The sequence below is a fragment of the Apteryx mantelli genome, chromosome 1 (genome assembly GCF_036417845.1).
Source record: "Apteryx mantelli isolate bAptMan1 chromosome 1, bAptMan1.hap1, whole genome shotgun sequence".
NCBI classification, from domain to species: domain Eukaryota; kingdom Metazoa; phylum Chordata; class Aves; order Apterygiformes; family Apterygidae; genus Apteryx; species Apteryx mantelli.
The window spans coordinates 29,053,204-29,077,218 of record NC_089978.1 but is presented as its reverse complement, the minus strand read 5'-3'; the positions used below and the strand labels follow the sequence as shown (position 1 = coordinate 29,077,218).

Sequence of the window (24,015 nt, the reverse complement as noted above, 5' to 3'; positions counted from 1 at the left end):
CTTTAAAAAAAAAAAAAAAAAAAAAAAAAGTCTGGTAACTGTGGTAGTTACCTAAGGCTAGGATTGCAATAGGAAAGATTAATGACTTCTGTGGACTGAACTGACTGTGTAACTTAATAGTGTTATCTTAGTACAATCTGAAGTTAAAACAGGGTGGTGGGAGGGCTGATGACTACCTGGTAATCCCAAATCTGTTTTTAAAGGCAATAAAATGAAAGAGAAACAGATGACTGAAGCTTGTGCTGTGGTATTCTTGAGCTGCTTTTCTGTATGTGAAATATCAAGCAATTACAAAGGAACAGTCTAGAATGGAGAGATGTATATAACAAGTTTAATATAATACAGACAGGCAGTGCTATTAAAATAACTGAATAATAAATAGCAGGGCCTACACTGGCATGAGTGACCTGTCCATTCTGTTTTAATCTTCCTTCACTGAAGTCAGTTGAGAGCAAGTTCAGGACCAGTGTCAATGCCACCTGCATTATTGTCAGTATTGCTGTTTCTGAACTGCATGCTTAGTATGGCTGCCATGGAAAAAATACATGGAAAATCTTTTAGAATCTATGCTCTGTTGTAAATTCACATTGATTTCTGGGATAGCTGATGAGTTGTTGAGACATTCTGTTAATATTAGAAGAGAGTGAGTGAGTGAGACTGAGTATAAAAATGGACTGAGAAGGATGAGCTCTGGAAACTGTTACATTGCTGTTTCCCACAGTAAAATAAAAACCCATGAGATATTACAGTTGCTGAATACCTGTAACACTTTTGGGTGACTGATTTAGTTGGTATTAATTAACATATGATGCTGTCTTGTATCACAAATGCAAATGAGATATTAATCTTTTCACCTCTGCGTTTTACTTAAAACATCAATAGTGAATGGATAACAAGGTGTTCAAACAGCAGGGAGAAGATTGGGCTTACAAGACTCTTCTGTGAAGGAAAGTTTTCTGTATGCTTCTTTCTTAGAATCTTTTCTGTTTGTGCATATGCACACTAAAAGGAGAACTAACTATGCTGTTAGTCAGGGTGCAATCATGAAAGCATTTCATAGTAGTGAAAGTTTCAGAACACTGTTAATGAAAGTCACTGGAATTCAATAGTTTGAATTCCATGTTGGACTATGCAGAAATAATAAAGCATGTATCTGCTACTTTGCTGTAAAAATGCTGGTAGCTGTGGGGGGATGAGTAATGATGATGCATGAATAAACACTACCAGATAATGGTGATCTTCAGGGTTTTTTTCATCCTTGATTAATCTCTGATTGTGATGAATGTTAAGCAGGGTTAGATGTGTTTGGGAAATTGTGTAAAACATCATCCGCGCATCTTTCTGTATTTGAAGAAAATGTAAATAACTTGCATGTGTAAGGTGAGGAAATGACTGCAAGAATGCACTTTAAAGCTAACAGACTTTAAGCCAACAGTATTGTGTAAATTCAATCTAGAAAAAATTATGTTAAATAATACTTCTGAAACTGAAAAGGGTTTTTTTGCCTCCATTACAGCGAATTCATGGCTCTTGTGCTTTACTAGCCACATTAATACTCATCTCTTTTGGAATGGCAGCCTACGGACTGATATGTCAAGTTACATCTTAGTGGAAGCACACTCGGCTCTTAGTTGCCATCTTCTTTCAGGTCCAGTTTAGGTTCAGCTAGGTCACAAACATCCTTAGGCTTCAGTTTATACCCTGTATTTTGTCACAAAAAAAATTATGTCTCCTCAAGTTGTATGGATTGTTTTTCAGTCGGTACATAAGAAATTCTGCTTTGCTCCTTCTGCTTCCTGAAAGAAAAATGCTTAGCAGTGTTCATGCAATTAATCTGTAAGTAGCTGATAATTGTGTTAAAGATAAGTGAAGACTGAATCATGGTATCTTTGACACTATTGACCAGACTATGCAGAGAGTAAGAAAGAAATTCTTCTTGGCATGAAGAAACCTTCCCATATCAGCTTTAAAAATGTGAAATCATTTAAAATATCAAAATGAAAGCTTTTTTTATCTTGATATTCTGCAAATTGTAGAGAAATGATAAATAATGCCTGGTTATTTCATTTATGCTTAATGGATAATTGATATCTGACTTATTATGAAGAGAACAAAAATAGCAAATAATTTTTATGCTAGTTAGGTTAGAGGTTGGTCCCATATAATCAATCATATTTCATCTTCCTTCATGTACAAAGTAGCCATATAACTTCCTTTGTGAATTCCTGTATTGAGCCTGTTGACTTGTTTCACAGTTAGCTGTACTGCTGTCATATCTTGGAGTCTGTAAGTAATGCCATCCGGGTGGGATATTTGATTGAGATTCCCCCCTCCAAGAAAAAAAAATAATAATAGATTTCTGTATATGGTTTACTTTAACCATTTTAGGCACTGTAGACCTTAAAGCAACCTGAACTACATGACTGTAAAAGGGATATTTCAATTCCCCCTCCTATTGCCCTGATCTATACCTAAAAAAACAGATATGCCATTTGGAGAAATTTATCCTAAAACTGATTCTTAACTGTTTACCCTGAAGGAAATATTCTGAAATACTTTGAATATAAAATTTGTAATCTCACTTTGAATAGGTCTTGGCCTCTCAAAATTCTTCCTTAAATTATTTATAGAAGAAAACACTGAATAAGACATCTGTTCCCTGAAAATAGGAAATGCTGTGTACTTTTTTTTAAAAGGTCAAAAACCTGAGTGTCTTTCTGTTGTTTCTTTTGCATGGAATGCAAATGGAATGGAATAAGACAGTATTTTTTGCTTATTTTGGAACAAGATCTGTACAGTGAAATCTATTAGCCTTTAAGATTTTGAGAAAATGATTGTACCAAAGTTGCAATGGCTGTTAAATTTTATTTTAAACAGAAAACTCCATGCAATAGAAATAACATGATTGATCTGAGTCTGACATGACATAATAAAACCTAAATTCTGTTTTTTCTAATTCCTGAAAATCAGAGAAGCTATAAATTTATGCAGATTGTGTAATGCTGAACACAGCCAAACTCTTGTCAATAGACAAGTTATTCAGTTGTCAAGCCCTGCAGAAAGTAAAAGAAGTGGTATCCGGTCTGTTCTTGTACCTTCTGTGCATTTGTAAAGTGGCGCTGGCATTAATGAAATATGTCTTCAGTCACAGGGAGAACCTGAGATGTTTTTTATACTTGCACTTCACAAACATATAATAAGCTATGAGAGCTTTTTTTAAGAAAGTGATCTGTTTGGTGGTTGTTGTGGTTTTTTTTTTTTTTTTTTTTTTTTGTCATAAAGGCGAGTGGGGAAAATCCATTTCAAATGCTACAGTGAGAGGACAAGAGAAGCAGTGATAATCATAAACCATAGTTTTATTTGTGTAACTTGTGCACCATCCAAGGATAAGGTGTTAAAGTCGCATTTCACTCATAGCCAAGGGTAGAAGAATTACAAGCATAATATAAAATTACTACTTCAGTTTTGTTAGGTGGGAATGGTCAGTATTGTTTCTTCAGTGGTAGGAATCAGAAGTCACTGCAAGAGAAGGAGAGCACCTGCACCTTTCCTGTGCTGCCTTCCAGCCGTCATGCAGTCACTGCTGCACGCGTGTTCAGGGAGGGAGGGGGGCTGTCTTTGTGTGGATGAAGTCAGCGAGGGTCAGCAACATCAGCCAGCAGAGCAAAGCAGCTGACCTGGTTGCTTGGTGTCTGAACTCTTGCAATGTACGCTGTGGTGAATGCTTAAGAAAAATAATATGCCCCAGTCAGTCAATCTTAAAAATGTTTCCAGTCAACATCTGACCTAATGTTTAGTATCAGCTCTGAGCTACTATCTCCAGTAGCCAGCTTAAAGGAGAAAGCTGATGATGTGGTTATAAAACTTTTCATGCTTACTGAAGCACGACTCTTGTCCCCATTTATTGAAGTTTTACACTTAAAACACTAATGTTTACTCTGATTTCTTGGAGAGGCACTACATTTTAAAATAGGTTTATATCTTAACAATTTCTATTCAGAACAGACAATATGAATGCAGTGTCAGAAACGTGTGATGGTCCACTATTCTTTCCTCTCCCTGATTTCCCCTGTTAGCTCCCTCCCTCCCCCCTCCCCCCCCCCAAAAAAAAACGGGGTGGGGGGGAGGCAAAACCTCCCAGGCCATACTGGTCTACTGTTACCAATCAAAAATGAATAAAAAACAAAACCGTAAGATGTTGTTCATTGAATAAATTTAAATTAATTTGATTAACTGAATTAAATTATATTTACAAATGAATTGCCATTATATTTGTTACTTAACAGTTGTTACGAGCAGCAGCCTTTTGTAAAAAATAAATCTCTCCACTACAGTATTTATCGTACACATGGACAAATTTCTGGAAGAAGGTGTATTGTTTATTTAGAAATTCTCCAAGTGGTTATTAGTCAATAGAAATTATTCAGTGCCTGTATTTAGCATGGAATAATAATCTTAATTGACTGATCAGTTTTCTTCAGCTCATGAGAATAGAAAAGCTGAATTAGAAATGTCAGTGTTATTAGTAACAGCCTCCAGAAGCATTGTTAATTCTGTTCTAATGACAGAAGAATAGACTTTTTTTATTTTTGATTGCTTTACAGATGTTTAAGTAGTCCAGATTATTATGTAAGTGTTTTGAAATCTGCATATTTGAGTTTAAATTGCTGTTAACCTTTCTTGCATAACATGGTCACTTTTTTCAAAATGAGGTCTTGCAGAATTCCCATGTTCCTTTCTGCCCTCCTAAGTAAAACCCCTTGTTAAGTGAATGGAGAATTCTAGTGTGAAAAGTATTAATTATCCAACACTGAAAATAATTCTTCTCCATCAACAGAAGACCGATGGATGTTTGTTGACAAATCCTTTTAAAGAGACAAAACTTTAGGCTAACCGTGGCAAACTAACAGTTCAGTCACCGTCACTTACTGCTGCTATGTTTCTCTTGCATGGGTGGGAATACCACTTGTAGTTTGTTACGTTTCCTCTAAAGTCTTCTTTACTAGCAAATGTTAAGAGGTAAATGATGTCAGAGTAATGGAGTGCTAACTTTGCTTTCAAATGGCAATGATTGTGCTCCCAGCTGTTTCACAGTGTGTCTAAGTGAAGGCTCTATAGCTGTTCCCCTACTCAGTGATGTGACTGAAAATTGAAGCAGTGCACATGCAGTCTCCTGTATTATAGTGGAGGTCTGTGGGGTTAGTAGGAGTCTTAACTGAAGAAGATTTTACAGAACAAGCTGCATCTCCAGATCCATATGCGAGGATTTGGCTGACTTTACCTTTATTGTTGCCAGAACATGTTTTCCCTCCCCTCTCCTCCAGGTCTTTCCCCATGAATTCCCCAGAATTTCTATGTTGTTTCATATTTCTGTGTTAGTTCCATGTTATTTCTAAGCTGTAAAAGGTAGTATGATGTTCTTGCCATCATTCGTGATGCATGGGAAAGAGTTAGCTCTTGGCAATGGTACCAAAACTCGTTAGGAGGAAATAAAAGATTTTTCTCCTTTTGTTGTGCATACCTTTTTAAAATTACATTGACATTCTTTCTTTCCTGTTTTGTTTTATTTTGGAGAGAGAGCGCTTTTTCTCTTAGGAGTAACCTCCCTAGGAGAAGTGATTCTGCCCTCTGTCTTACTAGCATTTCTTGTCCTTATTTGTTCAAAAAGGCAGAGATAGCACACTACTACTTAGTGGGTATGTGTGAAATGTGCCCAACCAATGTTGGGCACGCTAAGTAGCACACACAGGGTACCCTCCAGTGAATAGATCCACCCAGTCCTCATGTTCAGTGATGGAGTCAAGTCTCCAACCAGAAGGTGTAAAAGTTATCTGAAGTTTAGAGAACATCGTTTTTCTTGTGAAGAGGGCTTTTAAAATGTTTAGAATTGTCATACTTGCACTGGCTGTTGGAAATATATTCATTCGTTTTAAAAATCTGTTATTTATAGAAAAGATCTTTCTTAAAATTAATGAAATAGTCTCTGCAGCTGCTAGATGAGATTTCAACAAATACAGACAAGGCAGTGCAATTAAGGAAGCTTCCAAATGCTGTAATTCTGCATTTTAATTCTGAAAGGAAATGTTTGCTTCTGTTAGAAATATTCAAAAATATTAAATTTTTTTTTGTTCTTAGCAATGTATAATTGTATAAATGATCCACGTATAAATGACACAATAGTGCACAGTAGATTTACAGCATTAATAAGAATGATCCTGTGATACAGTTGTATTGTCTATGGACCTGTAATTAATGCTTTTTTTTAAATTGAAATGAATGATTTTCCAAAAAACAAGTCTTGTGTGCCTAAGTATATTCATTAACATATATGCATACTTTGTTGAATACAACCAAATTGAATTTAACTGAGTCTGTTTAGATACTTGCTTTAACATTAATCTCAATAGTATTCAGATTCTAATGATTGTTTTATTGCCAATAATTACTTGATAGTATTATGTTCATGAGCAATGTTTACTTTTAAAGCAGAAGCTGAGGCGAAATGTGAATTTACTTGAGAAGCTGGTTATGCAGGAGACATTGTCATGTCTGGTAGTGAACCTCTATCCAGGAAATGAGGGTTATTCACTGATGCTCAGGGGAAAAAATGGTTCAGGTAACATTTCTGCTATTTAATTTTTAAAAATATTCAGAATTCTCTATAAACTGTTAGAACAAGTTGTTGTAGTTTCCTGCATTTAACTGGTTTGCATTTGTTTTGCTTCTAACATATCACCTGTACAAATCGGTACCTGAATTAAAAATTTGCATAATGCTGTAAGGTGCTTGTAGATGGGCTCTGTATCAATACAGTGTAAAGTAGTTGGTATGAGTCGTCTTGATAACCTTCATCTTTATATTCTAATGTGTGTTTATCCTGGGGCAAGCTTTTATACGGTTAGCGGATCTTAACTCTAGCCTGTCCCAGCTTCTTGGTTTTGAGGTTTTTTTGTTTTTGTTTTTTTTTCCTTTCCCCAATATTAGTTATCGTAGCAAGTCCTTGTTACTAAGAATCCCATCGAAACCCCATTTTCTCTCCAGTATTGCTCAGCCACTTCCACTCTCTTATTTCCCCTCAGCTTCCCATCAGTTGTCTTTTTTTCCAGGCTTCCTTACCTGAGTTTCTCTCATTTCAGGTTCCTTCTCTCAAACTCTTCCCCCCCCCCCCCCCCCCACTGACTCCCTATATCTAGGTCAGACTAAAGCATCTGCATTCCAGTTTAGTTGCCTCTTCATGCCACCCAATACTGTGTGACATGCCATATGAGCATAAAGTAAATCATTTGAGAGCAAAAATTTGGTCCTATTGAGCTGTAAAGGTGTGTTGCCTTTTAGCACAGTAAGAGCTAAATCAAGCCCTGGAAACAGAAATGGAAATGGCAAGCCTATGTGTCAAGCTTGTTTTAAATTTCACCTTGTTCAAGTCTGAACTGAAAGGCAAAAGAAAAGCAGTATGTTTTGTTTAAATTCAGATTCTGAGACCATTCGGCTGCCTTATGAGGAAGGAGAACTGCTTGAATATTTGGATGCAGAGGAGCTACCACCTATTCTGGTTGATCTTCTGGAAAAATCTCAGGTGTGAAAGTTTGTTTTTGGAAAGAAGTCATGCTTTGTACCCAGATAGGCTTTGATCTTGGAATGCTTCTTATGGATGTTTCCAAAGACGTAACACAGCAAGCTTGTGCATTTGGGGCCATATTATTTTATGCCCACGATAAATATTTTCATGATATCCAGAACAAATAATTTGTAAGTATTAGGGAGAAAGAGATAGAAGAGACATTGCTATCGTTTACACTGACAGACCACTAGGATTCTGTGCTCTTGCAAAATGTTCTTTGTTGCTATGAAGTATGCGACATGAATTTCTTAAAATTACATTTCTGGCATATGAAAATACAATGTTTGAGACATGGATTAGATCTGTCTAGGTATGTAGTAAAGACCACTGATCTTGATAAAATTAGTGAGTATTTTTAAGCATACTATCAATGAATAAGCACCATGGGTTTTATACAATACCTTAATAAGCAGAAGCAACTTCACAATTTGCACTGACTTGGCAGAAATTGCACTAACTAGCACTGAGGCTGAATTTTTCTTAAGTATATTCTGTTTATTAACCTTATTTACAGAGCAAAAATATGAATTCGTGATCAGTTACAATTGCATTTAACATTTTTTACAATAGTAACAAAGGTCAAAATGGTCTCAGGCATCAATCCTATCAGTTGTTTTTAGAACAAATATATAGCAAACTCCTTTTTGGAGAGGAGAGATGAGACAAGTTGGTAGATATTTGAGTATTCACACTTTTTTGTTTGTTTGTTTGTTTCAACTAGGTTAACATTTTTCATTGTGGGTGTGTCATAGCAGAAATACGTGACTATAGGCAGTCTGGTAACATGAAATCTCCAACGTACCAAAGCAAGCACATTCTTTTGCGTCCTACAATGCAGGTAAGAAGTGCCTCAAGTCATTCTTCACTGTTGCAGTAATTCCCGGACCAGATATAAACTGTTACTGAAAATATTATTTTGTTGAAAGATAACTATGATTCTGTCTTTCTCCTCAGACTTTAATTTGTGATGTGCATTCTATAACAAGTGACAACCACAAATGGACACAGGTGAGTCACCAGTTACTTTTAAGCTTTACAGTGATATAGTAAATGTACTTAATTAGTTTAATAAAATTGGATAAGCAGAAACTGATGATATTTTGGATTAATGAAAACTGTCGGATTGATGTGCATAGTGGTGCGTGGTAGGGGAACAAAAGATAACAGACCTAAGTTGAAATGAGAGGTTCAGACCGACTATACGGAAAATGTTTTTCACCATGAGGACAGTCAAGCAGTGGAACAGGCTGCCCAGAGAGGTTCGTCCAGAACCGCTCCATCATTAGTGGTTTTCAAGACCTGATGCTCTGAGCAATGTGGGCTGTCCTCAAAGCTGACTGTGCTTTGAGCAGGAGGTTGGACTAGAGACCTCCTGAGGCACCTTCCAACCTAAATTATCGTATAGTCTTACATCCCATGCTCCAGAGAGCTGCTGCATAGACTTGTTAATAGCAGCTTCCTACATGATACCACAGAAAACAATAGGAGTTGTTAAAAGCTCTGGTTTTGGTCATGCAGAATGACAGAATGTCTCTAATTAGTCTACCCTACTTCATTTATCTTCAACATATGGTTTCAGGGTGGTCCTTGGAATCTAATGATGCTGTTGCTCCTTTAGCAGCACTTACCTAATCATATTATTGCAACGAAGAATATTGTAAATGTTTAGGATTATGTAGTTAGTTAAATGCTGAAGAGCACAGTGCTCTCAAAGTGCTTGTTTGTATTTCGGAGGCACAATCATGCTCAAATTCATTTCAAATTGTAACCAGAAGTCCTGTGTAGATCATCTTTATGGAGTTGATTGCCAATCCATCAAGAAAAATCACTGGCAGGCAATTGATTTCATTGCCACTACTACTCTATAAAATATACTCTTCGGTAGGATCTCTTCTATGTTTAGAAATCTCACCCACAGCTCTGTAACTCTCATTAATGGATAGCGGTACTTATTAACTGCTTAACATTTTTTTTTTGTTGTCGACTGTCCGCAGCAATCTTTTCAGCTTTCTGTAAGATAGTGTGTATGTGCATAGGTTTCTGTTAATTAGTATAGAAGTTTTCAGATTTATGTATTTATTAACAGCTGTATATGTTACAGGAGGACAAACTTCTACTTGAGAGTCAACTTATTTTGGCTACAGCAGAGCCTTTGTGTCTTGATCCTTCAATAGCAGTGACCTGCACCACCAACAGACTCCTGTACAACAAGCAGAAGATGAATACTCGCCCAATGAAACGGTAGCTTTCAATTTGTAGCATGTTAGGACTTTTTCAAATTTTATGGGGTGCTTCAATGAAAAATACAAGCAGTACTATACATCAAAACTTCGACTTCTTGTGTGCAGTGCTCAAATTCATATCTAGTTAAATTAAATACTAGGGGCAGTCGAGGAACTGTATTCTTTGAAGTGCTCTATTTTGTACTGTATTTCAATTAGTAATATATCCAGTAATACATGTATTTCTGTATATCAGAAAAATGCACACTTACTATTTTCTTAACATAATGAATTACGTTGCAGTTATGATCTTGTCTAGATTTTTGCTTAATTCAATGTAAGCTGAAGCAGATGGCAGCTTAGTAATGCGAAATATATGAATTGATATTTTGCTTATTGGTCTCTGATCCTTTAAAAGCTATGTACAAGTTTAACCCTAAATGAGGAAATCAAGGGGATTATTTATGCTTGAAATTAAGGCTACACTAAAGTATTGGCTTATTAGAACCACAGTAACTTTATAAGCAATGTGGAATACATTATATACAAAATGTCACTCTTGTGCTTGGTTGTTCACTTTTTTCCATGAAAGCTTGAAATGGTTGGCATTTTTTTAGTGTAAAAAAAAAAAAGTGCATTCATTCTGTAGAATGTTAAAGTACTAATAGTCTGTTAGAATTACCAAAATATATTTAAAACTAGATATGCACTGAAATATTATGCTCCTGTACAATTGTGTGTGTATATATATATATATATATAATTGTAAATAGAGAAATTGTTCATTGACCACTAAGTTTTAATTTTAAGGACAGCTGGATCAATCTGTTAGGAAAAATATGCAGAGGTCTTAAATGATTGTCCAGGATAGTATTAATGTACTGAAGAATTCTGTGTGAGACAAAGAATGCAGGATAGTACAAAAACAACACAATAACTATAACTCTCTAGGTACGTAAGCAGTACACGGGTCTTTTGGCAGAACTGAAATCTCTGACAGTATAGCAATTTTACAAGCTTGGTAACTTTGTAGATAGTTACTCATTTTGACAATGATCTTCCATTATGTATTTCAAAAATATATCACAGATTCTTAGCTGAAGTACGTGAACAGAATATTAATACTTTTTAAAATCTGAAGTCAAGAGTTTGAGTTATACAGTATAGTCAAGAAAAACAATTTTAAATGAATGTTTCAGAACCTTTCTTTTAGTCTCAATGTAAATAGTACTTTCCTGCATATTTTTGTGTTTGTATATAGGCAAAGGGGTATTTGATTTTCATGTTTTTTCAAGCTCATCTATCATTTTACCATAGGTGCTTCAAAAGATACTCCAGGTCATCTCTGAACAGGCAGCAGGAGGTGGCTCATTATTCAACTCCACCTCAGCTTAGACTACTTGACTACTTACAGAAAAGAAAGGAGAGGAAAGGAGCCCAGCAGTATGACCTCAAAATTTCTAAAGCTGGAAATGTAAGTGCATTAAGACTTGAGTGGGTGAACTTTTAACTATTTATTTTAAATATTTCATATGTTAATACCGCTTTGTTCTTGTTCATCTTTCAGTGTGTAGATATGTGGAAACAGAACCCTTGCTACTTGACTGCACCTTCTGAAGTGGATGTAAGTTCTGATGTTACCAAGATCGATGATTGTTGTATTGTATGAAGAAGGAAATGACTAAGAGAGTCCAGTATCAAATAATGCTAATTTTTAAAAATGGGAATGACTGTAACATTTGAAATAGCTTTTCCTGTACTGTAAGGTATAAATATAAGCTAGACCACATTGGAATACGTTGCAATTTTAACATGATGGTTTGGATGAAATAAACAGTGCAAAGTGACCTTCAGTATTGTCCAGCTGTGAGGTGAATGAGCACACCTGTTTGAAGTTTTCTGATGATATAAAAAATAGAAACAGAAATGAGGTAAATTATTTTAAAATTAGTCACTTTGCTTGGTAGAAATTCCTTACGTTTTTTGACATGTTACCACACAAGAGGACATGATATTTTCAATAATTTAATGTTTTTATATGGAGAAATTCTGATTTGGAACTCTTGTGTTCAATCTATATGTGCATATAAGGGAAAGTAATCCAGAAGTATTCTTCTTTCAGGGACTTAGACATTCTTGGGTTTTGGTACTGCCAGAATATATTCTATTAGTATATGGATGGGACTAAAAGAGATTGTAGTTTCGGCCCAAATGTAGATTGGGCTTAATAGAGCTAACAGGAGTGTGCTTTACATGTTTGAAATGATGCAGTTAGCTTATACAAACCTTCTTTCTCTTTGCTCTTCAACACCATTGTATCTGCCATGATCAGAGTTTAGGAGTTACTGCTGTTGTCAAATTTCTTAACCATTCCACATTGTGGGCAGTGGTTTAAATCTGTAGTTTTAATCCATGTTTTCCACTTAACATTTTTGTTAAGTTTAATATAGCAAATATGGTATAACAGAACAAGTGTAAATCTCTGAAGGCTCTCTGATTCACTTTTCATAAATGCTGAACACAGAGGGGTGCTATAAGAAGTATGACATTATCTTTGGCTGTTTCTTGCACTCACTTTCTAAGAATCTGATGTTAGCCACTTTTCAAAACAAGGTGATGTGCTGTGTTAACTCTAAATCTGGCCTGAAAAGACTGTGTTTCTTTTCTAATATCTCCATTTTGTTTAAGGTGGAAAAATATGCCAAAGTGGAAAAGTCTATCAAGTCTGATGATTCACAACCAACTGTCTGGCCAGCACATGTGAGTAGTTTAAATCTTTGGCCAGTCTTTCCTGTCTTTGGTTAAAATGCCTCTTATTTCAACAAAATCTAAATAATCTGGGAATAATCTTCCCTTCTCCAGTTTAATCTTTCATGTGTTATAGAAATATGAAAAGGAGATTATTACAGAGACTTGTAATTGCATACAAAGCATCAGGCACATGATTAGTAAAAGCAGTAGTTTGCTGTTATTATTCATTGGAATGTAAAGTAAATAAAAATCTGTAAAGTTAGTTCATAAATCTTAATCTCAGTTTTGTAATTAGAGCATGATCAGGAAAGTGGCAACTGTTTGCCAAAGTCCTTCCTGTAATGGGATAATCAGTTAACCTGAGGAAATTACAGTATCTAGTTTTTCAGGAAATACAAGAAAAAGCAGCTTGACTATCCCAAATAACATGTGATGTCACTGCATAGCAAAGACAATGTAGTAATTTACAGGGAGCAGTACTTTGTTCAACAAATTGCGTTCTTCACTCAGTTTTTGTTAAAATGAAAGCAGTAAATTTGAAAAGAGGTTATGTTATATTACATGCCTCTTACAGAAGGCTCTTTCTCCAGTGTTTAAATTGGACCTTAAGATTTAGCACAAATTACATGATTTGATAAGGAGAAATCATTTATTAATTAGTAATAAATCAATTCATTGGTTCTGTGTAATTTCTGAGGCAAGATACCACTTTATTATCAGCATCTTCCGTTATGTCTTTGTAGTTTCATATTAGCAAAAAGTAATACTTTCCCATCTCTGGGATTTTCATCTTTGACATTCTACTCAGAATTTTTTTTTGTATGCAGTTGTTTCTGCATATGTTTATCCTGTCTGCCTTTCCCTATCAGACATGGTTGGTGTAGGGTTTATTATATTTCTGTATTTTTAAGAGATGATAAACTTTTTCTTCCTCCCACCCCTTTAGAGAATTTCTTCTCAAATCAGTTTCACTTTAGATATTGAGCACCATTTTATAGTATGTATAGCTCTTTTATTTTCTAAAACTGTGGCATATTTTACTAGCTTTTCTCTTACTGCTTGATTAAGATTCATGTGGTAATTTTCTTTTGTCTTTTAGGAAGTAAAAGATGATTACGTGTTTGAATGTGAAGTTGGTAATCAGCTTCAAAAAACAAAACTCACTATTTTTCAGTCTCTTGGCAATCCATTGTACTATGGTAAAATTCAGACACTCAAAGGTGATGATGAAAATGATAACCTGTTAACTCCATCACAGTAAGTTACATATTCTTTTGAATTGTGCTATGTTCTGATAGATGAGAGAAGACAAATAATATGTAGGTTTTTTGGTCATGAAAAGAAATTCACTATATTTCACTCAGGAGCTAGAAATCTCATTTAAGAGTTTTATCTGAAAAATCGGAAAATTAACTTTTCATACAAGTTTTCTACCAAAAAAAGATACATTTTTCAAGCAACCATCATAACTGAATGTCTCTTATAGTAAATCTGTGTTAAAGCTTTTGCATTAAAGCTATACTGAAGAAAATCTCAAATTGTAAAGATACTGGTGGACATAATTTTGATGAGCCAAAATTACACATGATTTTGATCCTTGTGTCAAAATCTACCTGTTCCTGTGAAAACATAAGAATTAATTATATTATCCAGAGAACTTTAGCCTAAGTAAATAAGTGATGAAGGAGAACATGAAGTCCAAAGAAGTTTAGTCCTCATGTTTGTGGTTATGTTTTGAATCTGCTGCTGTTGGCTGCAATTCTACAAAGGTTCTCTGTTCTTAGCTCAGTTCTTTATTGTACACAGTGCCAGATTCTTTCTGTGGCTGAACCTGTGCAGCAGAGCAGACCCTATACATTTCAGCAAGGCGGAGAGCAGTTAGCTTGAACAAACTTTTAGTTCTGTTAACCAGTACTATTTTTATTGTTGTCTAATACGTAATTCTTATCTATTACTTTTTAATTAAAATCTTAATGTTTTCATACTTGGGATGTTTCATCCCTGGATTTCTTGACCTATTTGCTGTTTGTTTCCATACCTACTACTGATCTTCCCAGAGCAGCAGTGCTGGCTTACAGTTGTGTAATAAGTCTGAGAATTGAAAGGAGTGTAAAGGAGTTAGATGCTCAGTTTTTCTTGAAAATTACTGCTGTAGTCTATAACCTTTAAGAAACTACCAGTTGAAGTTCATTAGAATTTGGATTCTTACTCATTTGAAAATCCTAGCCTGGGAAGTGAAAGATGCATAAGACATTTTCATCATTTTACTGTAAAATAAAAAATGTTTTTGACCTAGAGAAATAGAGAAAAGATCTGTAATTTAAAAAAAAAAAAGTTCTGACAAGTCCTCATATTAAATCTGAAGTAATAAAATAGTTTGCACACCATACGCATTAAGCAAAAGAAGAATGCTTAATTGGGAGTTTTGGAAAATTGTGAGGAATTTGGACAAGTCAAATCAAATAATGGAAACTAAAAGCTTAGCTAAAATTTTACAGCTAGAGCTATTCTTGACATACCCACAACACACTTGTGTTTTTTCTGTGTGAGCAGATTGATAACATTGGTTTATATATACATTTGTTATACTGCTTTTCACAGTAGAGATTCTGTAGTAAATACTAGCTTCCTTTTTTTGGAAATACAAAATAGAAAACTCTCATTATGCCTTTTTCTTTGTAGAGAGTTCACTCTTAAGGGAACCATATTAGAATGAGAACAGAACTTCATCATCCTTAATGTAACCTAAGTATAGTATATTGCACACATAATTATGAAGCCAAGTTTGTAATTCAAGTGCTAAATAATACCCAGTCCGTTAAATTAATATGGTATCTTATGTCACTGGGCAGGTCCCAAATGAGAGCAGCATTCCATTCTTTCAAAGCCTTGTGAAACATATAGAAACATACTCTTTTAGTCCAGTTCATGACTGAAAATATATTATACGTTTTTACATTTCAGGTTCCTTATTGGTTCCAAGACTGATGCTGAAAGGTAAATTAATATAGTATGTATGTGCAGCTGACTTGGTGCCAGAGGATGAATTGTGTCCTTTTAGCTGTTATGACTCTTAATGCTGTGGTTATGAAAGTAGCTGCGGAACAAATGGGGAAAACATGGGAAATGCTTTCTCTTGTTACAACGATTCATAGAGTGTACCATTTGTACATTTAACATTTGTAGAAATAATAGAGGAAAGGAAATATCTGAATATAGCTTGATCCACTACCTAAATTCCAAGAATGTTGTTACACAGTGATTTACACAGCTATTGTTAATTACACAGGTAATGGTAAAATTCTGAGAGCGCTCAACAGAGATACTTCACCTTGAGAATTTGTATGGTAAACTGGCAATCATGAAAGTCATTAATTTGAACTTTAAGTATAATATAAGACTTGAACAATTTATTTTTGTATGCTATTCATTATTTGATTCAGCTTTCTTAAGAGAAGTAATCTTTTATTTTTGAAGCAGGTTACAAAATAGTTTTCCAGTATATTTTTAGTTGTAAAATGATTAGGAATATCAGTTCTGGCCTCAGATAACTGAGGTAGCAAAATAAGTATTTCTTCAAATATTTTTCAGTACAGATCCCATTAGATACCTGTGTGCTTTGTGCATATGAGCACAGAACCTTTAAAAAGCAGCTTCTCTCAAAGCTGTTCATGTTTTTGTGCCCTCATAGGAGGCAGTATACATACCATAACCCTCCCCCATTCTCTTTTTACATGCCTGACAGAAAGATGAATCTTTGATTTGGTCAAAATTCAATGTTTTTTGGTTTAATAGATAACTCTGAAGAAACTCTTTGTTTATATTTTCTGCTGCCTCCTTTGTGCTGATACAAACTTTTGTGGGTTTTGCTGCAAGCTGCACTGGGGGGACTGGTTGGCCAAAAACTGAACAGTAGTACAGGAGTGTGGTTTTAACTGGAACTGATTTCCTGATCATGTTTGCCACTCTGTTGTGCAAATCCTCCTATGAGAATAAGCAGTTGGGTTTTAGGGACTGGGGCAGAAGAAACAATGAAAGGAGGATGGATGGACCACTTTTTCGAGTATGCAGTATTTTCTTATTCTGGTTCCATTGTCATTTAAAGCCAGGCTAAATCCTAGCTGCTGAAGAAAGGACACTGCTCTCTTTCCTGTGCCGTGTGTCTTGAGTACCTTCCTTATGCCAGCATAAGTGGTCATGTAACAGCATATTGCATCAGTGCTATACCAAATTAAAATTTAGTTCATTACACTTAGGTGTGAGCTAATGCAAATATCTCATCATATCTCCCTACTTTGTAGCGTATTCTGCTCACATTTGTGAAACAATATTCTCTCAACTTAGTTTTCTCAACTTGGCTGTGAGATGTAATATTTGATTTTGTGGAACAGTATTTCAAACTTGTTTGTCTGAAGTTATTGACACTTTATATTCCTGGGTGCATCATTGCTACTTAGTCTCCTAGAAGGAAGTTTGGCTGTGCTGGTACTCAAAGAAGAAAGAACAGTTACTTTCCCTGTGATTCTTTGAAATACACTCAATATGGACTTCTCAATCCATCCCTTGCTTTTGGAGTCCTCATCTAACATAGATTTCAAATTGAAGGAGAGTTGACTGTTCTGTATGGAACATAAATAAGCGCAGGACACATGTAAACCCAGTGAACACAGCCTTATAGAAGATTCTGGGTTCATGTGAAGGAAATGGATTCCCCACTGACTACATCCCAAAAAACTACAGTCCCTTTGGGGAAGGGAGCTGTTCTGTCTTCTCTAGTCTATTCCTCCAAAACAGTGTTTCTTGACATTGGATAAAGCAGTTTGCTGTCTGATTCAGCTTCACTGCAGGGAACTACTTTATCTAAGCGTTAGAAGCACATTAGAAAAAAAGTAATAACAAGTAAACGGAGCAAATCTAAACTAGAAAAAAAAAAACAAACACAGAACAGAAAAGTTTTATTAGAAGTTTAAATTTGTTAATCTATTTTAATCTTTTTGTCCTCATTTTTGTTTCAGAGTGGTGAACCAGTACCAAGAGTTGGTACAGAATGAAGCTAAATGTCCTGTGAAAATGTTTCATAATTCAGGTGGATCAGTCAATCTTAGCCATCTTTCTCCAGGGAAGGAAATGGAAGTGAGTTTACTGAGCCCTACGTTTCTTATATTTGCACTTGATTTTTGAACTATTAGAAGGATCTTTGCTAGCCATATTTAAAAGTAAAATAATCTAAAAATTTCTTCTGAAGGAATTTTTAAACGCAGTGTTGTTGTGATCAATCATTCAGGATAAGTATATTGTAAAGAGGTTGGAGGAAGGTACTGCTGTTTTTGCTGATCACAGGTTCTGTTATAGACAGTGTACCCTATTTTCAGATGTCTTTCGCAGAGCAGCATAGGAAAATACAGCTGTGCACTTTCCAGTACAGGCCAGTAAACATCGAATCAGATGTAGAAGCTGAACATTTTCTTTTACAAAAAAAATATATATATATATATTTTTACATGACTTTGAAGAAATGAACTTTCAAAAAAAAAAATCTTTAAGGCACCTGTGCTTGTATGTACACATACAGTAGAGATTACTGCATTCCCAGATTCTCGTGCCTGTTGACATTGCCCTATATTTTTTGACTTCTGCTGGCTTTCTTGGTCAGATTCAGTACTCCAGTGATAAGCTGTGTTTACCAACTAGAAAATGAATTTCAGTAAATTGGAACTATTCACTTTGCTGCATCTCTTCCTTAGATACCTACTTTTAACCTAGAATAACCTTTCTTTGAAAGAGTTCTTTGTGTTAGCCATAAAAGTAAGCAAAGACCAACAGTTGCAGAGAGGAATTAATATGTATGTATACATACATATGTGCATATATGTATATATATATACACATGTAGGTGGTGTGTGTATATATATATATATATATATATATATAAATCATAGAAAAATTTGGGTTGGAAGGGTATTTCTGGAAGTCATCTTGTCCAGCTGTCCAAACCCCCACTGAAAGCAGGACCAAAGTTACTCAGGTTACTTTATTAACAATCCAGCCTCCTTTTGAATGGTGCATTAGTCTTCTCAGAATTAAGGAAGTTTTTCGTATCGTAGAAGAGAAGGGCAGTCCTCAGGTGTTTCTTCAAAAGATTCGTTTTTGTAAGAAAACAACAGAAGCATGTAGATGAAGGATAGCGAGTTTCTTTTATTACTGAGAATCAGTGAAGGCTAAACTGCCCAGGAAGACTGATTCAGTGCAATTGTGGATTCTCAGATTTGTTAGCCTATGTGCATCTAAGTTAGGCTCAAGCACTGAAGTACTCCGTTCACTGTATTGGGAGCCTCATTTTCTAGCTTCTATAACTAAAACTAGTTAGCAGACTGTATGTTTGTTTAGACAACTATTTTCATTTATGGGATACGTGGCTTTATATGTAAAAATATATAGGTTATAAGTGTAAATGTGTTTTTCACTGTTGTCTTTTGAGCGTCATCTATTGGATGGGAGGGTCCATTGAGTGACTGAGAAAAACAGATTTGAATTAGCTGAAGTTAATTCCTGCTTAAACAACCTAATAGGTAGTTTATAAGAACAAACAAAAAGCCACCTTTCTTCTGAACAGATTAGTGAACTTCTGATTCCACTAAAGTCAATGAGAAAAGGCCTATTGATTTCTGCATGTTCAGGATTTCCCTGAAGTGCTTAAATTCCTACTCTCGGAATGCAGAAGTCTGATCCTACTTTTTAAGTCCTTACTGGTTGGAAATGGCAGATGAATACAGATGGTGGATGAATGAAATGAAATATATTTTTTCAAGACCAGATTAGGGACTGACCTGCTGGAAAGCAGCTCTGCAGAGAAAAACCTGGGGGTCCTGGTGGACAAGTTGACCATGAGGCAGCAATGTGCCCTTGTGGCCAAGAAGGCCAATGGTATCCTGGGGTGCATCAGGAAGAGTGTTGCCAGCAGGTCGAGGGAGGTGATCTTTCCCTTTTGCTCAGCCCTGGTGAGGCCACATCTGGAGTACTGTGTCCAGTTCTGGGCTCCCCAGTACAAGAGAGACATGGAGCTACGGGAGTGAGTCCAGCAAAGGGCCACAAAGATGGTCAAAGGACTGGAGCATCTCTTACACAAGGAGGGGCTGAGAGCTGGGACTGTATAGCTTGGAGAAGAGAAGACTGAGGGGGGATCTTATCACTGTGTACAAGTATCTGAAGGGAGGGTGTAAAGAGGATGGGGCCAGACTCTTCTCAGTGGTGCCCAGTGATAGGACGCAAGGCAACGGGCACAAACTGAAACACAGGCAGTTCCATCTGAACATGAGGAAATACTTTTTCACTGTGAGGGTGACAGAGCACTGGAACAGGTTGCCCCGAGAGGTTGTGGAGTCTCCTTCCTTGGAGATGCTCAAAAGCTGTCTGGCTAGAGTCCTGGGCAGTGTGCTCTAGGTGACCCTGCTTGAGCAAGGGGGTTTGGACAGATGATCTCCAGAGGTCCCTTCCAACCTCAGCCATTCTGTGATTATCTGATTCTGTCACTCTTCCATTTGTGAATAGGTACCAAGAAAGACTTCAAAAATGGAGAGAAAAATAAAATTCCTTAATTTTTTTTCAGCTCTGCTTAAATTTTAGCAGTACCTTGGAGTTTCTTCTTGATAGTAAGCATTCTGTCTGCAAAGAGTCAGTCATAGGGTTATGGTTTAAAAAAAAATCTTCAGTGATGTTTCAAAGGCATTCTGTCATGGTTTTGAGAATTCTAATACAAATTAATTGGATTGTTACACTTTCCTGTCAAATATATGGAAGCACATCATTGCTAAGGTAGTGCTAATTTCTCTTTCCTCTTAGCAGCCAGAAAGTATATCAGGCTCTGTTCAGTCTTCAGTATTGGGGAAAGGTGTAAAACACCGACCTCCTCCTATCAAATTACCTTCAAGTTCAGGAAGTAGCTCTTCAGGTAACTATTTACTGACTTTAGTGTCTCTTTTCCATGTGTTCTGACTATTGCAAAGTGACATACTATTACTTTAGTAAAATCTTAATAAAAAAATCATTATCTGATTTGTGAAAAGAGCTTTCCAAAACATCATTTTGTTGATTTCCAATTACATTGTTCAGGAATTTGTGCAATAACAGGTTAACATCAACTCACAAAGCCATAATGTATTTTAATTATGCTTTTTCAGGTAATATTTTTAGTCCACAGCAGTCAAGTGGCCATCTAAAATCCCCAACTCCTCCTCCTCCTCCTTCTAAGCCTCCTGGTCTTTCTCGGAAACAGTCTATGGATCTTAATCAAGTTAGCATGCTTTCTCCAGCTGCCATGTCTCCTGCGAGCTCTTCACAAAGTGAGTCACGACCTAAATTCTCCATTAAATCTTAGACCTTTGCATAAATGCTTCTTGAGATAAACTTCTTAACCTGTGGAATGATGAAATTTAAATGTACAGTGTACCCTAAATTGTATAAGTTGTGCAGCTTCAGGCAGGTCTCTTGTTCACTGTATGTATTTTATGTTTATTGTAATTGTGTTTGTTTTTTCTGTATATATGTATGCACCCTTTGTGTATACGTTTTAATATATTTTATGCAGTTACTATGATCTCCTCTTTTATGAAAGGGTGGTAGATGATGTGACAACATACAATTCCAAAGTGTAGATTTTTCCTCCAGTGTAAAAACAATATGTTAGATCAGTTTGCCTTTACATAATTTAAGCATCTGTTTTTTAAAAAAATGTTATAGGAGCTGGTGCAGTTGTATCTCTATGTATGTATATAATCTGATCAGTCCCAAGGTGGTGATACAATAAACTATAAGATGATTTTTTAAAACACTCCTACACTGTTTTACAAATCATTGCTGATTGCAAGTGTGGTGGTGATGCTGCTGCTGCTGATGATAGCACCATATTCTCAGGTGTTAAAATGTAAATTTCAATAACAAGTGACATCCTAGTTTAATTTTTTCATTAACACTGATAGGATTATTGTAATCGGAGATATAGATCATAAACAGTTTTTAAAATATGTATGCGTCTTGAGGCATTTTTTGAACAGATTTGTACAAAGAGAGAAATCACAGCTGCAGTTTTTCAGGTTTTTTATGAATAATTGTATACTGAACATTCCAATATCCTGCACAGTATTATAATGTGGTTTTTGCATTAAATAACTTGAAATCTGGATAGCTCAAAAGGTGTAATTTTTCTGCCTTCTTGTTTTGCACAAAGAAAAACAGAAAACTTAAAGTTTTCTTCTAACAGATTTACTCACATTTTTTATGTTACTGCTATGGATTGTGTAAATCTACTGCACACAGTTGTTACTGTAAGTAAGGCTCTGGTCACAACATCTGGACATTCACATTTCTTTCCTTTCTTTCTGCAGGACATGAAAGCTAAAAAAAGAAAACACCTCAAGAGCTTTTGTTTTTTTTTTTCTTCTATTGATAAACTGTGCTTACTGCATCCACAACAAATATAGCTATACATACTCCGTTTAAGCAGAAGGAATTTCACAGTAACTTTTAAAGATGCAGTATTATCCTTTTAAAAAAAAAATTTTGTTCTCTTTAGTTGATCAAAACTTGGCAAATGGGAATTTAGCTATCTGATCAAATTTAGATTGACCCCACAGTTACTGAAATAGTATCTGTTCTTTGTTGAATCTGTTGTTTTCCATGATATGTTTTTTAACATGATGCTATTGTGCAGGCAGTGCATATACAGTATATGTTGAACATTTTAGGACAAAAACACTAATTAGGTTAAAATGGTCACTAAGAAAACTTGTTTTATTTTGACTTAAATATTTCTGAATAGAGTTATGACTTAATGTGCCAGAAATTTAGGAGGAATGATACAAATTTGTGTTTGGTTTAAAGAATTAAGCATGGAGAATGGGGTTTCTGTGTGATATACTGCATCCTTAACAATGAGTGCGTGCTGCAACACTCGTGTCATGTAGCAATTAACACTTGCAGTTTAAAAAATGGAACAAATTGTCAGTGCTAAATAAGATTCCATTAACCTTATTATACAAAAAGGACTGGCCTTTTATAACAAACTAGCACTTTTTATTTTTCTCAATGAGCAGGGTCTGGAACTCCTAAACCATCTACTCCTACTCCAACCAACACCCCTTCATCGACCCCACACCCTCCTGATGCTCAGAGCTCAACTCCTATTACCCCTTCTGCCACCCCTACTCCCCAAGATTCAGGCTTCACCCCTCAGCCCACTTTGTTAACCCCGTTTGCTCAGCAGCAGATGTCTCTGAGCCAGGCATTGCCTGTAATGACCATTCCTCTTTCCACCATGGTAACATCCATTACTACAGGAACAACCTCCACCCAGGTCATGGCAAACCCTGCAGGACTTAACTTCATCAATGTAGTGGGCTCTGTGTGGTAAGTTCTTTGTTACGATGGTTTATTAATTTGTCTTGGTTGGGGGGGAAGGGGGTTGGAGGGGTGGGGTCTTTTTCTTTTTAATACAGAATTAAATACAGAATTATGCAGCATACATTAAGGTAGATGTTTTTCAGGATCTGCAATACAGAAAGGTCATTCACCTTGTAATTATGAAGTAAAGAACAATTAGAAACTACTTGTATTACTTAAATTTAAGGCATCTACTATCAAAATGTTGAAAAAAGTCTATAAAGAAACTCGTACTTTGAGTTTTTAAGGTGAAGATGGTTTCATTTCATAAGGTTTACCTCAAAACTTAAGTATTTTTGAGGTTTTGCTCTTTTATGAGTTTGAAATTTTTTTATTAATCATAAGAGAGGAGATGAGATATGCAGACCATTTTAAATGAGTAATGGAAAGAAATGCAATATTAAAGTCCCTGTGAATCAAAATACTATGTAAAATATTTATAATAGGAAATCAGCAAATCTGACTTCTAACAGTTGCTTAAACATTGAAGTTAAACTTATTTTGATCCTTAAAACTCCTTTTGTGGTTAAGAAAAGTGCTGCTGTCAAGAATAGATTATATGATATAAGAGGACTGCTTTGAGACTGACTGAAATTTCACAGTCAATGTAAGATGGTCAGTGCAAGTCGCATGGTGTGCTTCAATGCAAGTGTGTTATACTTGAATTACTCATTTAAGAGGTTCAACAGTTGATCACTGTTGATTCATTAAGCAGACTTTTAATGGTGCAAAAGCAAAATAAGAACCTATTCTTCAGCTTTCTGTTACAATAGTACAATGGTTTTGAAGACTGATCTCCAAGCTTTCTAATATTTCTAGAATAAAAGAACCACTTATGTTTTATTTTCCATAGGTTATAACAAAGCAAAAAAATGTATTTGTGGAGAAAATAGATCTACATATTTGTTATACACCGGAATAAGTTTTTTAAGCTGCCTTGAAACTTTATCCATAATTCCATTTAGAGCAAACGACTGAGTTTACTTG

General features: G+C 35.5%; 1 protein-coding gene across 19 annotated transcripts in view; it reads left to right on the top strand.

Annotated features, from left to right (window-relative positions):
- SUPT20H (SPT20 homolog, SAGA complex component) overlaps positions 1–24,015 on the top strand; it is a 38,210-nt gene that overhangs the window by 5,418 nt on the left and 8,777 nt on the right. For 9 of the 19 annotated variants that reach the window (XM_067291353.1, XM_067291370.1, XM_067291363.1 and 6 more), the window contains 14 exons: positions 6,487–6,616; positions 7,473–7,576; positions 8,343–8,459; positions 8,576–8,629; positions 9,723–9,862; positions 11,161–11,317; positions 11,411–11,467; positions 12,532–12,603; positions 13,694–13,851; positions 15,559–15,591; positions 17,610–17,727; positions 20,434–20,542; positions 20,772–20,933; positions 22,683–22,995. In XM_067291353.1, the coding sequence (XP_067147454.1) occupies positions 6,487–6,616; positions 7,473–7,576; positions 8,343–8,459; positions 8,576–8,629; positions 9,723–9,862; positions 11,161–11,317; positions 11,411–11,467; positions 12,532–12,603; positions 13,694–13,851; positions 15,559–15,591; positions 17,610–17,727; positions 20,434–20,542; positions 20,772–20,933; positions 22,683–22,995 (1,724 nt within the window). The remainder of the gene's footprint in view (positions 1–6,486; positions 6,617–7,472; positions 7,577–8,342; positions 8,460–8,575; positions 8,630–9,722; positions 9,863–11,160; positions 11,318–11,410; positions 11,468–12,531; positions 12,604–13,693; positions 13,852–15,558; positions 15,592–17,609; positions 17,728–20,433; positions 20,543–20,771; positions 20,934–22,682; positions 22,996–24,015) is intronic. The other 10 variants (XM_067291440.1, XM_067291427.1, XM_067291398.1 and 7 more) reach the window with 6 other exon arrangements.